At 41.2% G+C, this 14,214-nt stretch overlaps 1 protein-coding gene across 1 annotated transcript; it reads left to right on the forward strand.

The window, feature by feature from the left end:
- Positions 1-647: 647 nt before the first annotated feature.
- Positions 648-11,243, forward strand: LOC308570750 (vomeronasal type-2 receptor 26-like; the record flags this gene model as incomplete). The annotated part of the gene is made up of 6 exons (XM_081165666.1): positions 648-823; positions 1,548-1,839; positions 2,940-3,824; positions 7,261-7,488; positions 9,415-9,481; positions 10,336-11,243. The coding sequence occupies 6 exons, from the start codon at positions 648-650 to the stop codon at positions 11,238-11,240; spliced, it is 2,553 nt and encodes an 850-aa protein (XP_081021792.1). The 3' UTR covers positions 11,241-11,243.
- Positions 11,244-14,214: the final 2,971 nt, after the last annotated feature.

Consider the following 14,214-nt stretch of genomic DNA (forward strand, 5'->3'; position numbering starts at 1 on the left):
GGAAGGGAATTTTAGGAAGCGGATTGATGCCTGCCCATCAGTGGGTTTTATTATTGTTCTTACTTGTGGATGTCAAGGATTGGCATGGAGTGGACTAGATGACCTGGTAAGTCCAATCCTAATCTTTGATTCTGTGATGTGACAAATACGATTGTCATCCCCTACTGCTGATGTGCCATAGACTCCAAAAGCACCGCACAAGTGATTTTCTCCCCTGTAATTATTAAGATTACCATAATCAATTCTCCTGGCCGAAACTCCAGGGTGGAAAAAAGAATCAACGAGCAAGTCTGACATGATTATAAATTCTTCAGTGCTCCATATACAGCTGTAGTAAGGGGGTGGGGAGACAGGCTGGGCTCCGTTACTTGTCAGTTATCAGTTTCCCTCTTTTAATCTATAAGTCTTGAATCAAATTATGTATTTGAGGCATGTATCTTATTTGTCACCCATGCCATTATATTGTGACAGAGTTTGAGTTAACAATAAGTTGGGCACATGTCTGTTTAAGTACCAAATTGACAGTGTCAACTGCCCCCAAATCCATCTTATTTGAAGCAGGTGGATGACAGTAATAATTGTAGAGGGAAATAGAGGAGTCTACGCATAGAAGGATGTTCCTCCTGCTGCTTCTGCTGCTCCCCAATATGGTGCCCCAAGTCCAAAGTGTTAAATGCACAACAAATCACCCTATTCCTGTTCCACACGAGTGGCATGAGCCAGGTGACCTGGTCATTGGTGCAATAGCATCTCATATCTATTACATGGTCCCCAAATTTTCCTTCAAGAAACACCCTTTTCAAAGCTTCATTGGCATCCCAATGTAAGTAACCGGTACTGAAGGTTATTTTATTTATTGTTTATACATTATATCTGACTGAAGAAAACTTTGATTGATTTGGCAGGGAAATAGCATTAGAAGTTTAGTTTTTAAATGAATTGGGGGGGGATTATTAGAAATCTCCATGAACATATGCTATGCACATACTGTCAGTTAACATTAAGTGCTTTTTTAATCCAATGCTGTAAAGACAGAGTGAAAAGGGAGTAGGATAAAGAGAAAGGGGATAGAATTTTTAAAAAGAGCCCTTCTACGTACAGCCAAGAAGTGAGGTACTCAGTTTTGCTTATGATACCAAAATGTTCAGGATAGAGAAAACAAACAGGGATTGTAATGAGCTCCAAAATGATCTCTTCAAACTGGGTGCATGGGCATTGAAATGGCAAGCCTAATTCACTGTAAGCAAGTGTTAAGTGATGGACCTAAGATAGTAATCTCACTTCTATGCTCATGGGGTCTCAAGTTGTTGTAAGAAATCATCAATAGATAGTTTCATGAAGATGTCAACGAAGTGTGCAGCAGCTGTAGAGAACACTTTGATATATTTTTTAAGAAACAGGAGTGTCTGAATATTGTCTTTAAAAACCCCCAAATAATCCTTGCCAGCTGTGCTGCCTCTTTGTTGGCAGGCAGATTAAACTCTTATATATAGGTTATGTGCACTGTTTAATTTTTCCCGTGAAATGGTAACTCACTTCATTTGCAGGGTGATGACAAAGTTTTACCAGCACATGCTGGCCTTCGTATTTGCTGTTTATGAAATCAATGAGAATCCCAGGATATTGCCCAATGTCTCTCTTGGGTTCCACAGCTATGATAGCTATTTTAATTCAAGAATGACATACCGAACCACTTTGGACCTGCTCTTTAAATCACATCACTTTCTTCCCAACTACAACTGTTTTATCCAGAAAAATGTAATAGGAGTCATTGGGGGACTTGGCTTTGATACTACCTGGTGCATGGCAAATGTGTTAGGCCTTTACAAGATTCCACAGGTAGAATATGGGTTTTGGAAAATGGAGATTTTGTACCATAATTCACTGTTATCGTTTCCTTGTAGTAGGAATCTACTAATTCGTAATATGGAGTGTTAAATTGGAAGAAGGAAAAAGGGATGTAATATGTGGATATATTTGGGATGGGGGCGTAGTATGCATATCCAACAATGTGTGTAAGAAGGGTGATGTGTATTTAGTAGATGTAATGGAAGATTGTTGCAAAGGTGCCAGGTTCGTAAATGAGGCACCTAGATTGGTCCATATTACTTCAATCCTGAAAGGACTGCACTGGCTGCCTGTGAGCTACCAATCTCGATTTATGACATTGATACTGGTGTACAAAGGCATAACTAACTCAGGACGCATTAACTAAGAATGTTCCTATGAAATTCCCTTCCTGAGGAAGTATGATGTTATTCAGCACTGTTCACTTTCAGAGGCTAATTACAAACACTGTTTTCTTGTTATTGTTCTTGCATTTGGCATTTCAGAGAGAGATACAGAGGTACCAGGATTATGCTGTCTTGCTGCATTGCTGGATTTCATTACAGTTTTTTTTGAGTTTTGCTGAAAATGATTGGTATTGTATTTTTGTATTTTAGTGATATTTTATATGATGTGGTTTATTGTGGCCAGAGAACAATAACATATATAATCTTATGATGATCTTCAGGATTTCCGAATACTGTAGATCTTCCTGGATGAGTTCTTAGTAGATGGAGCATCAACCTCTCTCTACAGTCACTATAAAGGATACAGAGCAAAAGAACATGATCAATAGTTTCTGTTGCCCCACCTCCACCTTGGAGTTTCTCTCTATCCACTTAGCAGACATTTAATAGAACAATGATAAATGCTGCTCTCTATCAATGTGTACAAGCATAGCTGTGATGATGTCATAATAACAATAACAGTACTAAATATCTGCAGAAACAATTGAGCAAGGTTCTCTGTGTTTTTATATATAAATTGAGGTTGCTGCTCTCCCTAAACTCAGCACATTTTGGATATATAGGATTTCTATTTCTATTCAAAGAAACTGGAATAGCACGAGTTCTTGTTTCCATTTGGAAAGTGTTGGCTTTTCTCTTTTTCAGATTTCATATGGCTCATTTGAACCAGCCATAAATGATCAAACCAAGTTTCCTTCTTTTTACCGCATGGTCCCCAATGAAGGCCTTCAGTATCAGGGAATTATCCAGTTACTTCTGCATTTCAGGTGGAAATGGGTTGGGCTCATCACTCCAGCTAATGATGCCGGAGAGCGCTTCTTAGAGACAATTGAACCAATGCTTTTCAAGAATGGAATCTGTTCAGAATTCACAGAACGAGTCGAACCAAATATGCATTATTCCGGTAACATGCTAGAAACGCTGGCTGAAAAAAGGGTTTTGTTACCAAATTTCATGACGAGCAAAGCCAATGCAGTTCTTATATATGGAGAAAGTCTATCTATTATATGGTTGTCAAGTGCTATAAATACAATGGAGGTAGCTGAGCTACTACTTTCTCCTAAGAAGTTACGGGCAGGAAAAGTATGGATTACAACAGCCCAAATTGATTTCATATTATATGTCCTCCAAAAATTTGCTTATTTTAATACACAAATGTTCCATGGTGCTATCTCCTTTGCGGTTCACTCCAAGGAGATTCACAACTTTCAAGACTTTCTTCAGGACATATATCCTGATTGGATGGGGAGAAATGGTTTTATCAAAGATTTCTGGGAACATGCGTTCAGTTGCTTAGTTTCAAACTCCAGTCTCTTAAAAGTAATTCATGCCGCATGTACTGGAGAGGAAATGCTGGAGAGCCTCCCTGCACCAGTTTTTGAAATGAGCATGACTGGTCACAGCTACAGTATCTATAATGCTGTCTATGCTTTGGCACATGCCTTGAATAGCATGCACTTGGCTGGAGCCATCCGCAAAGGAAGAGATGCTGGGGGAAGACTTGCCCTGCGATATGTAGAACCTTGGCAGGTAGGGTTTCCTCTTACAAAGTATTCATTTTGCAAATTGTTTAGTGTTGTGCACTGTGCTGATTTGTCATGTGAGCTAGCATTTAATTATAAGTAAAGAAATAAAAGAATAAAATTAGGAAGTCTGTCACAAATGTGGGAATTAGGATATTTTTAAAAATACATATACTGAATGGAAAAATTGACAGGTGGGATGCCACAGTATACTATTGTTGTTCAACGTCTTTATAAATGACTTGGACAAAGGAATTAAGGGGATGCTCATCAAATTTGCAGATGGCTCCTATCTGGGAGGGGTAGCTAATGCCACAGAAGACAGAATCAAGATTCAATGTGTTCTTAACAGATTGGAGAACTGGGCCCAAACTAACAAAATGAGTTTCAACAGGGGGCAAATGTAAGGTTCTGCACTTAGGCATGAAGAACCAGCTGCACAAATATAAGATGGGGGACACCTGGCTTACTAGCAGTACATGTTAAAAGGATCTAGGAATATTAGTGGACCACAAGGATAACATGAATGAACAGTGTGGTGTAGCGGGGGGATGGGACCCTGATGCTATTCTAGGCTACATCAGCAGATGTATAGTGTCAAGGGGGGGAAATGGTACCACTCTATTCTGTCTTGGTCAGACCACACCTGGAATACTGTATCCAGTTCTGAACACCACAATTTAAGAGGGCTATTGACAAGCTGGAATGTTTGCAGAAGAGGGAAACCAAGATGATCAAGGGTCTTGAAACCCAGCCTTATGAAGAAGAGTTGAAGGATCTGGATACGTTTAGTCTGGAAAAGAGGAGAGTGAGAGGAGATGCGATAGCCATCTTCTAGTATCTTAAAGGCTGTCAAGATGGAAGATGGAGCAAACTTGTTTCTTCTGCTCTGGAGGTAGGACTCGATACAAGAAAGGAAATTCTGACTAAATATCAGGAAGAACTTTCTGACAGAGCTGTTCAACAGTGGAATGGACTCCCTTAGGTGGCTATGGATTCTCCTTCCTTGGATGTTTTTAAGCAGAGGTTAAATAGCCATCTGTCATTGATGCTTTATTTGAGCTTCCTGTGTTGCAGGGGGTTGGACTGGGTGACCCTTGTGCTCCCTTCCAAGATTTTAGATGACACAGGTTTTTATAAGTGACAGATTAACAACAACTACAGCTAACTCACATTTTACATGGGGTTTACAATCCTCGCCATTCCACGTATAAGCAAAATCACATAAGGCTAGAACAACCTCTAGAAAACTATTAAAAAGCCATCTTATAAATGTTGGGATTTTTTACTACGTGCAATCTGATGCAGCTTCCCACAGAAGCAATTAAGGAGTTGGCCGAAGGCCAAGAAGACTGAGCAGAGGGAGTTATTCTGCCTAGAGATATGGGACCTTGGATACAACTCTGCTATTGGTTAAGGTCTCTACATAGGCATGATGACTCATGACCTTCCTTGTTGGTTAGTTGGTTGGTCAGTGTGTGTTCTGAGAGTCGTTTGGAGTTTGTTCAGTGAGAGAGTTAAGATTCGTGTCTGTATCCTGTATATAGTTACTTGTGAGTCTGCTGTAAATAATAAACACCTATAAGTAACCAAGTGACTGGTAGCAGCGTCTTGTTCCTTCTTCACCCTACCTGCCTGCAACTGATTGCTTCTGGAATTCTGCGTATGCTCTGCTATATTCAACTGGGTCTGGCTAAGATCCTGCAACAGGTTATGAAAGTTGTGAAACATCAATAATAAATTGCTGCACTTACTGCTGAGGGACAAATGTAGCTCTTAGTGTTCCTCCTCATCTCCCTCACTTCATATGATATAAGCACCAGGGCAGTTTAATGGCTCTTCAAGCTGTTAAACCAACCTGGGCTTAAATGACTTTGGCAGGCTGGTGGATGATTTGAAGTGGTCATAGAAGCTTGGAGCATATTGGCGCAAGATGCTACCATCCAAATAAATTCATTTCCAGTTCATGTCTTTCAGCCACAAGTTCAACGCCTTCTCTGCCTTCACCAAAGCCTTGTCCTGCACCTGGCTGCCACCTTTGCAGTCAGTGCTGGACTTGCTGCCACAGACCCATGGATCTCCTCCTCATGCACCTTGATGGCATGGATACTGGATTTGTTGTGGCCAATTTTGCATACCCCCAGCACACACAGGCATACCATCCCTCAAGCAGTCAAGTACAGCTAACTTCTCTTCCAATGCAGGAACCACCTTCCACTACTTTGTTTTCTCAGCAGCTAATGGTGATGACAATGATGCCTTGTGTTTGGGGACTATTCTGCAGTCTGAAGCTCTGCCAACCACCTTCTCCACATTACAAAACCCTCAGTTGTCTCTCAAACCCTCACCAACTACTTCTGCCGCACTCTATACTCCTCTGTTGTCACTCCACACACACACACATGAGTCTTTCTAGCCTCTACATATCACCCTCTTGAATTGCATCTTCAGCACTCCAACCTCCTCAATTGTCTCCAAACCCCTACGCCATGGGTAGGCAATCACCTTCTAAATCTGGCCCACGGATGGTCCAGGAATCAGCATGTTTTTACATGAGTAGAATGTGTCCTTTTAGTTAGAATGCATTTCTGGGTTATTTGTGGGGCCTGCCTGGTGTTTTTACATGAGTAGACTGTGTGCTTTTATTTAAAATGCATCTCTGGGTTATTTGTGGGGCATAGGAATTCGTTCATTCCCCCCCAAAAAAAAATAGTCTGCCCCCCCACAAGGTCTGAGGGACAGTGGACTGGCCCCCTGCTGAAAAAGTTTGCTGACCCCTGCCCTACGCAAGTCTCTCTGAACTCCTCCGATCACTCTCTCCAACCACCTCTTCTGCACTCAAACACCCTCATGAAAGCTGCTAAGGACTGCTGGCCATTTTTTCCTGCTCTCCCGCTCACTCACTCACTCCCACCCCATTCCATTTTCACTCCATTTTCTTATTTCCCCCCTGTGTGCACACCATTTTAAAACAAATATTTTTCACACCAGATGCATGAAGCTGCATGTGTGTATGTTAAATAAGTGTAAGCGGGAGTTAACAGGTATTAACTCTTAAAGTACAGGTAAGTAACAGCAGCTATCAAAAGAGTTAGAGCTACCTACGACTGTTTCAAAAATTCAACTGGCATAAATTAGACCTTTTATAAAAAAACAACAACAATGGTGTGTGTGTGTGTGTGTGTGTGTGTGTGTGTGTGTGTGCTATCAGCAATCCTAATCATATTTCAGTGGAGGTGGGGGTAGAATTTTTTGAAGAAATGTGTATGGGAACTTGCCTACCTAGTTCCCCTCTTGGTATCTCTTAACAGCATGGATTGGCCAAGTGACGTGCTTGTCAAACTGTGTCAAATTATAACCTTGCGACATTCTGTAGTTTGTCAGTGCCTGTCGAAGTGTTCATGGAAATGCTTTATAGACCTTTCAATTCTCTTTCCACTTAGCTCCACTCATTCCTGCAGAGAATCTCATTCAACAACAGTGCTGGGGATGAAATCACATTAAATGAATATGGAGAGTTAGCAGCTGGCTTTGATATTACCAACTTGGTCACTTTCCCAAATCATTCCTACGTCAGAGTCAAAGTGGGAAGGCTGGATCCTCAGGCCCCTCCAGGCAAACAGCTCACCATTAATGAAGACAGAATCAAATGGCACAGGCGCTTCACTAAGGTATGGAAATAAATGTGCAGTGGCTGAAATGCCATAATATGTGGTTACCCACAAAATGGGTTGCAACAAAAGCACTTCACACATTGTTAACTTTGATATTCGCTATTAAAATATAGGCTTAAAAAAAGAGGATTCCATATCTAGATGGATAGTACTTACTTGGTTGGTTGGATGGTTGGTTGGATGGATGGTTGCATAGTTGGCATCCGTCTGTCACAGGAGACAATGGAGAAGTGCACCTTTGGGGGTGAGGTCAAACTTTTTGAAGGCTACAGCACCAGGTGTGGCTGTAGAGACCAATGTGTGTGAGAGAGTTTAATGGTGAGATATTCTATTTGAATGACTTTTCCTGTATGTTAGTGCTTTCAGCTTCTGAAGCCCTCTTTCTTGGTCTGCTGTTTTGTTGGTGGCACTTTTCTTGTACATGATATTATATTGCATGTGATACTGACATTATAAGCCATCAAAAAAACATTGCCCTTTAAGAAATGCTGTAAGGTCTACCAGTACAGTGGTACCTCGGGTTACAGACGCTTCAGGTTACAGACACTTCAGGTTACAGACTCCGCTAACCCAGAAATAGTACCTCAGGTTAAGAACTTTGCTTCAGGATGAGAACAGAAATTATGCGTCGGTGGCTTGGGGGCAGCGGGAGTCCCCATTAGCTAAAGTGGTACCTCAGGTTAAGAACAGTTTCAGGTTAAGAATGTACCTCCGGAACGAATTAAGTTCTTAACCCAAGGTACCACTGTACATGAACAGATGACCCACAATACCAAAAAGAACAACATGCACAGAAAACATCTCACACAAAGGAGGACAAATGACTACCAGAGAATCCACAATTGTCCAGCATTCTTGTTTGTGAAATTACTGAAGCAAAGGCTACGCTAGCTGTAGCATTGTTTGGGCTGAGAATGAACATTATAATCTTCTTGGGTTTGTATGATTCTAAGTTTGGGATGCATACATCTTGAGACAGTTGTAGCTGGTGAATAAGCCTAAGATGGGCATAAACACCCCTAGCCACCAAAAAGAAATGTAGAAACTCCTGCTTCAGAAGGAGTGCAACTCCTCCCATGACAGGTTTTGCACATAATTCCCAAGCAGGAGTGCCAAGCTTGGCCCCACAACCATGGGTGCCCAGGGCTGTGGGTGTCATACAGTGTGAATAGCCCTGGCACCAAAATTTGTGGGTGCCCAGCCCGCCCCTTCAAGGGGGATTTTGTGGATGCTATGGCCAACCTAGAGTTGACACCTATGTTCCCAAGCATGGAAAACACCCACCCAAAGTACTTCTCTCTTATAAGGATTCAACCCCCACCCAACCCATCACTCCCTCCAGACACCTGGCCAGTACCTTCACCACCTCCTCTCTTTCCAATCTAGTGAAGAGATAGAGCTGCAGATCATCACCAAACAGATGACACTGTGTTCCAGATCCTAGGATATGATTCTGAAGAGTTTCATACAGATGATAAATGACAACAAAACACAGAATGGGTCCTAAAGGGACACCAAAGCCCAAAAGCCATGGCATGGTTCCCTAGTACTAGTTTCTCAGATTGACCATGCAGGTAGGGACAGAACCACTGTAATGGGGTGTGTTTAATTGCCATCACCGTGAGTCACAACAAAGAACATATATAAAATCCTTAAAGAAAATGCAGTTAGGTTGTGAGGTGAGATTAGACTGAATTCTGGTACAACTGAAATGGTGGATGGTCTGGGTATGAATATTGCAGTCTTGTTGAATTTGTATAATGATTAGAGGAGCAGCTCTTTACCACACCGTATATGACACCTGTGCACATATGGATCATATATTTCACACTATTAGTCCTCATATTTACTGTTAAATCACCTGATATTGGATATTACATTGATTCCCTCAAAACATTTATCCTTTCCTACGTCTTTGGATAGGTGCCACCCCCTTCTGTATGTAATGACATCTGCCATTCCGGATACGGGAAGAAAAAGAAGGAGGGGAAGAAGTTTTGCTGCTATGATTGTGATCCATGTCCAGAAGGAATGATCTCAAATGAGAAAGGTGGACAATATCATCTTAAGACAATACCAAACGATGCAATTTATTTTAGTAAGCTCTGCGTTCTTCAGCAATTTTGTTGTCATTAATGTACCGGAGGAGGGAAGGCTTAAAATATGGCTTGACGTGTTGTTCTCATTGTTTATAGATAACATCAATATAATTTTATCTTTAAAACATCTTGAAGAAAATATTTTAAAATAGGAGGTAATATATTTTACCTCCAACTTCTATAAAGTTTTGGGGAAATATAAGTGGTGGTTTCTCCTCTAAGAACAAGGTTGTTTGATGAGAAGGTGAAAGTCTCATTAAAGTCACCTTTATGGGCCCCAGAGATTTCAGCTATAATGTACTCATTTTTATATGTATTATATGATTTTAGGGAAAAGGAGTGGTTATAAAAGCAGATGTCCTTCATGGAAAAAAAATTCCAGATTTAATACATGACTTTTATTTTTTCTTAATCTAAGACAGTGGTTCCCAATTGGTGGTCTGTGAACCCCATGGGGTCTGCATAGCCAACACAGGGTGTCAGTGGCACCATATGCACAATAAAAACTACTAGAGATATACCAAAAATTTCAAAAGTAGGGGGTCCATGTTTGACTTTTGAAAAACAGGGGGTCCACAGTACTTAGCTAATTAGGAACCGCTGATCCAGGGTAAAAGCATTGGGGCTGAAAGTTTTGAAACATTTTGAAATGGAAAATACAATGCTAGATGGACTAATGGTGAGGAAATTCTTAAGAATAGTATTGGTTGCTTCAACCTGTTATGCATTGTTTGTTTGTTTTCAGACATGGAAACATGTGTCAGTTGCCCAGCAGATCAATATCCAAACAAAGACCAGGATCTATGCATTTCTAAGATTCCAAACTTCTTAGCTTTTCATGAAACGTTGGCCATTGTTTCAGCTACCTCGGCACTTCTGTTCTCTCTGATCACAATTCTGGTGCTCAGCATCTTCATTAAGCATCGGGATACAGCCATCGTCAAAGCCAACAACAGAAGCCTCACCTATATTCTCCTCATCTCTCTCTTCCTGTGTTTCCTCTGCTCTTTGTTATTCATTGGAAAACCTAATAAAGTGACCTGCCTTCTCCGACAAAACACTTTTGGCATTGTCTTCTCTGTGGCCCTCTCTAGTATCTTAGCCAAAACCATACTAGTGGTTTTGGCATTCATGGCTACCAAACCAGGATCCAGTATCAGGAAATGGGTAGGAAAAGAACTGACTTATTCCATTGTCCTTTCCTGCTCTGTGATTCAAGTAGGAATCTGTGCCTTCTGGTTGGCAACCTCTGCCCCATTCCCAGATGTGGACATGCACTCAAGCAGTGAAGAAATTATATTCTTATGTAACGAAGGGTCAGTTCTCATGTTCTATGGTGTTTTAGGCTACATGGGCTTCCTGGCCATTATCAGCTTCACTGTGGCCTTCTTAGCCAGGAAGTTGCCTGACAGTTTCAATGAAGCCAAGTTCATCACCTTCAGCATGCTGGTTTTCTGCAGTGTTTGGCTCTCCTTTATTCCAACGTACCTGAGCACCAGAGGAAAATACATGGTGGCTGTGGAGATCTTCTCCATCTTGGCTTCCAGTGCTGGGCTGCTGGGTTGCCTCTTTTTCCCAAAATGCTACATTATTGTGGTGAGACCTGACCTGAACAGCAGACAGCAGCTGACACACAAAAAGTATAAATGACAGAATATTTTGTGGGGTTTTTGGGGGTCTTAGGCTATGTGGATTTGCTTGTGGGTATTATTTTCCCTGTATTTTTCATAGCAGGAAATTACCAACTGGCTCAGGAGATCGGGGAGTTGAAATGCTCCCATCAATCCTCTTCACCAGCCAGACCTCATTGGTATTGGATAATTTGTTTGAATTATTCTGATTGCAGAGTCTATCATTGTTATATGTCAATAAATATAACATGTTACCAATGTTTCTTCTCTCGGGTTTTCTTGGGCAAATGACACTGTGTTAATTACCGAGCACGCCAGGCACTTCTGTCTTCCACTGCCTCCCGCAGTTTGGTCAAACTCATGCTGGTAGCTTGGAGAACACTATCCAACCATCTCGTCCTCTGTCGGCCCCTTCTCCTTGTGTCCTCCATCTTTCCCAATATCAGGGTCTTTTCCAGGGAGTCTTCTCTTCTCATGAGGTGGCCAAAGTATTGGAGTCTCAGCTCCAGGATCTGTTTTTCCAGTGAGCACTCAGGGCTGATTTCCTGAAGAATGGATAGGTTTGATCTTCTTGCAGTCCATGGGACTCTCAAGAGTCTCAAGAGGGCTCTAATACTTGACAAAGCCTTGACAGTTAAAGATCACACCAGACATGAGGCATTTTTCTATAGCTCAAACCTTCCTTACACCAAGGGTTTACAATCTGTGCATCTCCAGATGTTTCAGGACCACAGCTTCCATCAGCTTACAATTGACCATTATTATCAAGGATGGTAGAAGCCATAGTCCAGAAACATCTAGATGCTGCAACATTGCTATCACTGCCTTGCACTGATGGGTCACCCTGACAGCCTTCAGAATTACCACTTCTTACCAGAGTAAGAGAGGGATGGCACAGACATCCCCAAGCATGCCACTGTGCTTCAAACAATATATATGTGCTCTTTCAAAAGTAGCTAGACTGTATTATCCAGGGTCCCTAGATGGTTTGCACCCTTTCCATCATTCTTCCCAAGATCCAGTAAGTGTCACAGAGTGTAGGCGCCCCTAGCCATACGAAATTAGACAAGTGGGGAAAGGATGAGGTTGGCTTATCTCTAAAAATTATTTTGCCCAATATGGGGCTTGAACTTATGACTCTGAGAGTATGCTCTACCAACTGAGCTAGCCTAGCAGTTTTTGGATGATGCCAGAGAGGTTTCCATGCATGCCACATTCCTTCAAACAGTACATATGTGTTGTTGCTAAAGTATCTAGACTGCATTAGTCAGGGCCCGTACATTTGGATATGGTTAGGACTCTCTCTTGCATTGTATCCGAGATCTAGTTAGTGGGGTGGATAGCAATGTCTGATCAGTGTCACCTAGTTGAGAGAGTGTAGGAGGCCCCATCAAGGTATTCTAGGAAGAGGTGGTGTTTTGTTTGGGATTGGGGTTTTTTGTGTTTTTTTTTAGTTATGGGTGTCCTCCTGCATTAGCAAGCAGATTGGGCAAGATGGCCTTAGAGATCCCTTCCTAACCTTTGATTCTGTGATGTGGCAGATATGTTTACTTCAGCAGTTCTCCTCCTGGTGATGCAACATAGAGTCCAACAACATTGTGAAAGTGATTATCTCCCCTGTAATTATTAAAATTATTATAATCAATTCACCCGGCAAAGCTCCAGAAGGCAGAATGGGAAATAAAAAATGAAAATGTAAATCTGAAATGATTTAAAGTACCCCGGTGTTCCAAAGACAGCTATGGTAAGGGAGGAGAGGTGAGGCCAGGATCTGTTATTTCAGAGAGTTTTGCTTTTCATTGTATCAATTAGATCTCAAATCATGATATTTTATATAGCATTCGATCAGTTTTTTTTTGACATTATTGAAGTTAATGAAAAGGTTGATACAGGTCTGCTTAAGTACTGAATTGCCGGAGTTGGCTGTCATCAAATCCATCCTGTTCAAGTCAGACTGATGATAGTAACAATATTGTAGAGAGGCAAAGGAGAGTCCATGTGTAGAAGGATATTTGGGATCAGGATGTTGTTGCTGCTGCTTCTCCTGCTGCTTCCCAATATGGTGCCCAAAGTGCACACTGTTGTTTGCAGCAGAAATAATCCTGTGCATATTCCACATGAGTGGTATGAACAAGGGGACCTTATCATTGGTGGGATAGCATCTCATATCTTTTACATGTACCCCAAGCTTTCCTTCAATATACACCCTTCTCGTGTCTTTATTGATCTCTCAGTGTAAGTAAAATGTCCTTAACATTATTTTATTTGTTATTTATACATTGATATCTGGATATCTGACAGAAAAGTACTTTGATTGCTTTGGGGAAAAGTTTTACATTTTAAAAAAACAAAAACAAATGGACATTTTCTATAAGAAATATCCATGCACATACATGGATATTTAGACATCAGTAAACATTCACCTTCACCAATTCTGGAAAGATAAAGAGAAAGGAGAGTAGGAGAAAGAGAAAGTGGGTAAGATGATATAAGAACTGCTCTCCAACATACAGCCAAGCAGTTAGCCAGTCATGTTTGCCGATGATTCTAAAATGTTTAGTTATTAAAAAATAACACAGATTGCAAAGCACTCCAAAATAATCTCTGCATACTGGTTGCATGAGCAGTAAAATGGAAAGGCAATTCAATTTAAGCAAGTGCAAAGTGAGGCTTATTCCAAGCTAAAAATATATATTACCGTATTTTTTGCTCTATAAGACTCACTTTTTCCCTCCTAAAAAGTAAGTGTGCGTCTTATGGAGCGAATGCAGACTGGGTAATTTTATTTATATACCTATGGCATCTGAACTAGTGGTGAATGACCAGGAATGAAACCTTGGGTCATAGCAGATAACACAGTGAAAATGTGGACATAGGGTGCAACTGTGCTAGAATTCTATTCTAGCAAACATCACTTAAGGAACTGCCAATATCATAATGCAGTTAAACTAATCTATGGCGTGACCTACACTTGGTACACTATGTACAGTTCT

Source organism: Podarcis bocagei (genome assembly GCF_964188305.1).
Source record: "Podarcis bocagei genome assembly, chromosome: 13".
Classification (NCBI taxonomy): domain Eukaryota; kingdom Metazoa; phylum Chordata; class Lepidosauria; order Squamata; family Lacertidae; genus Podarcis; species Podarcis bocagei.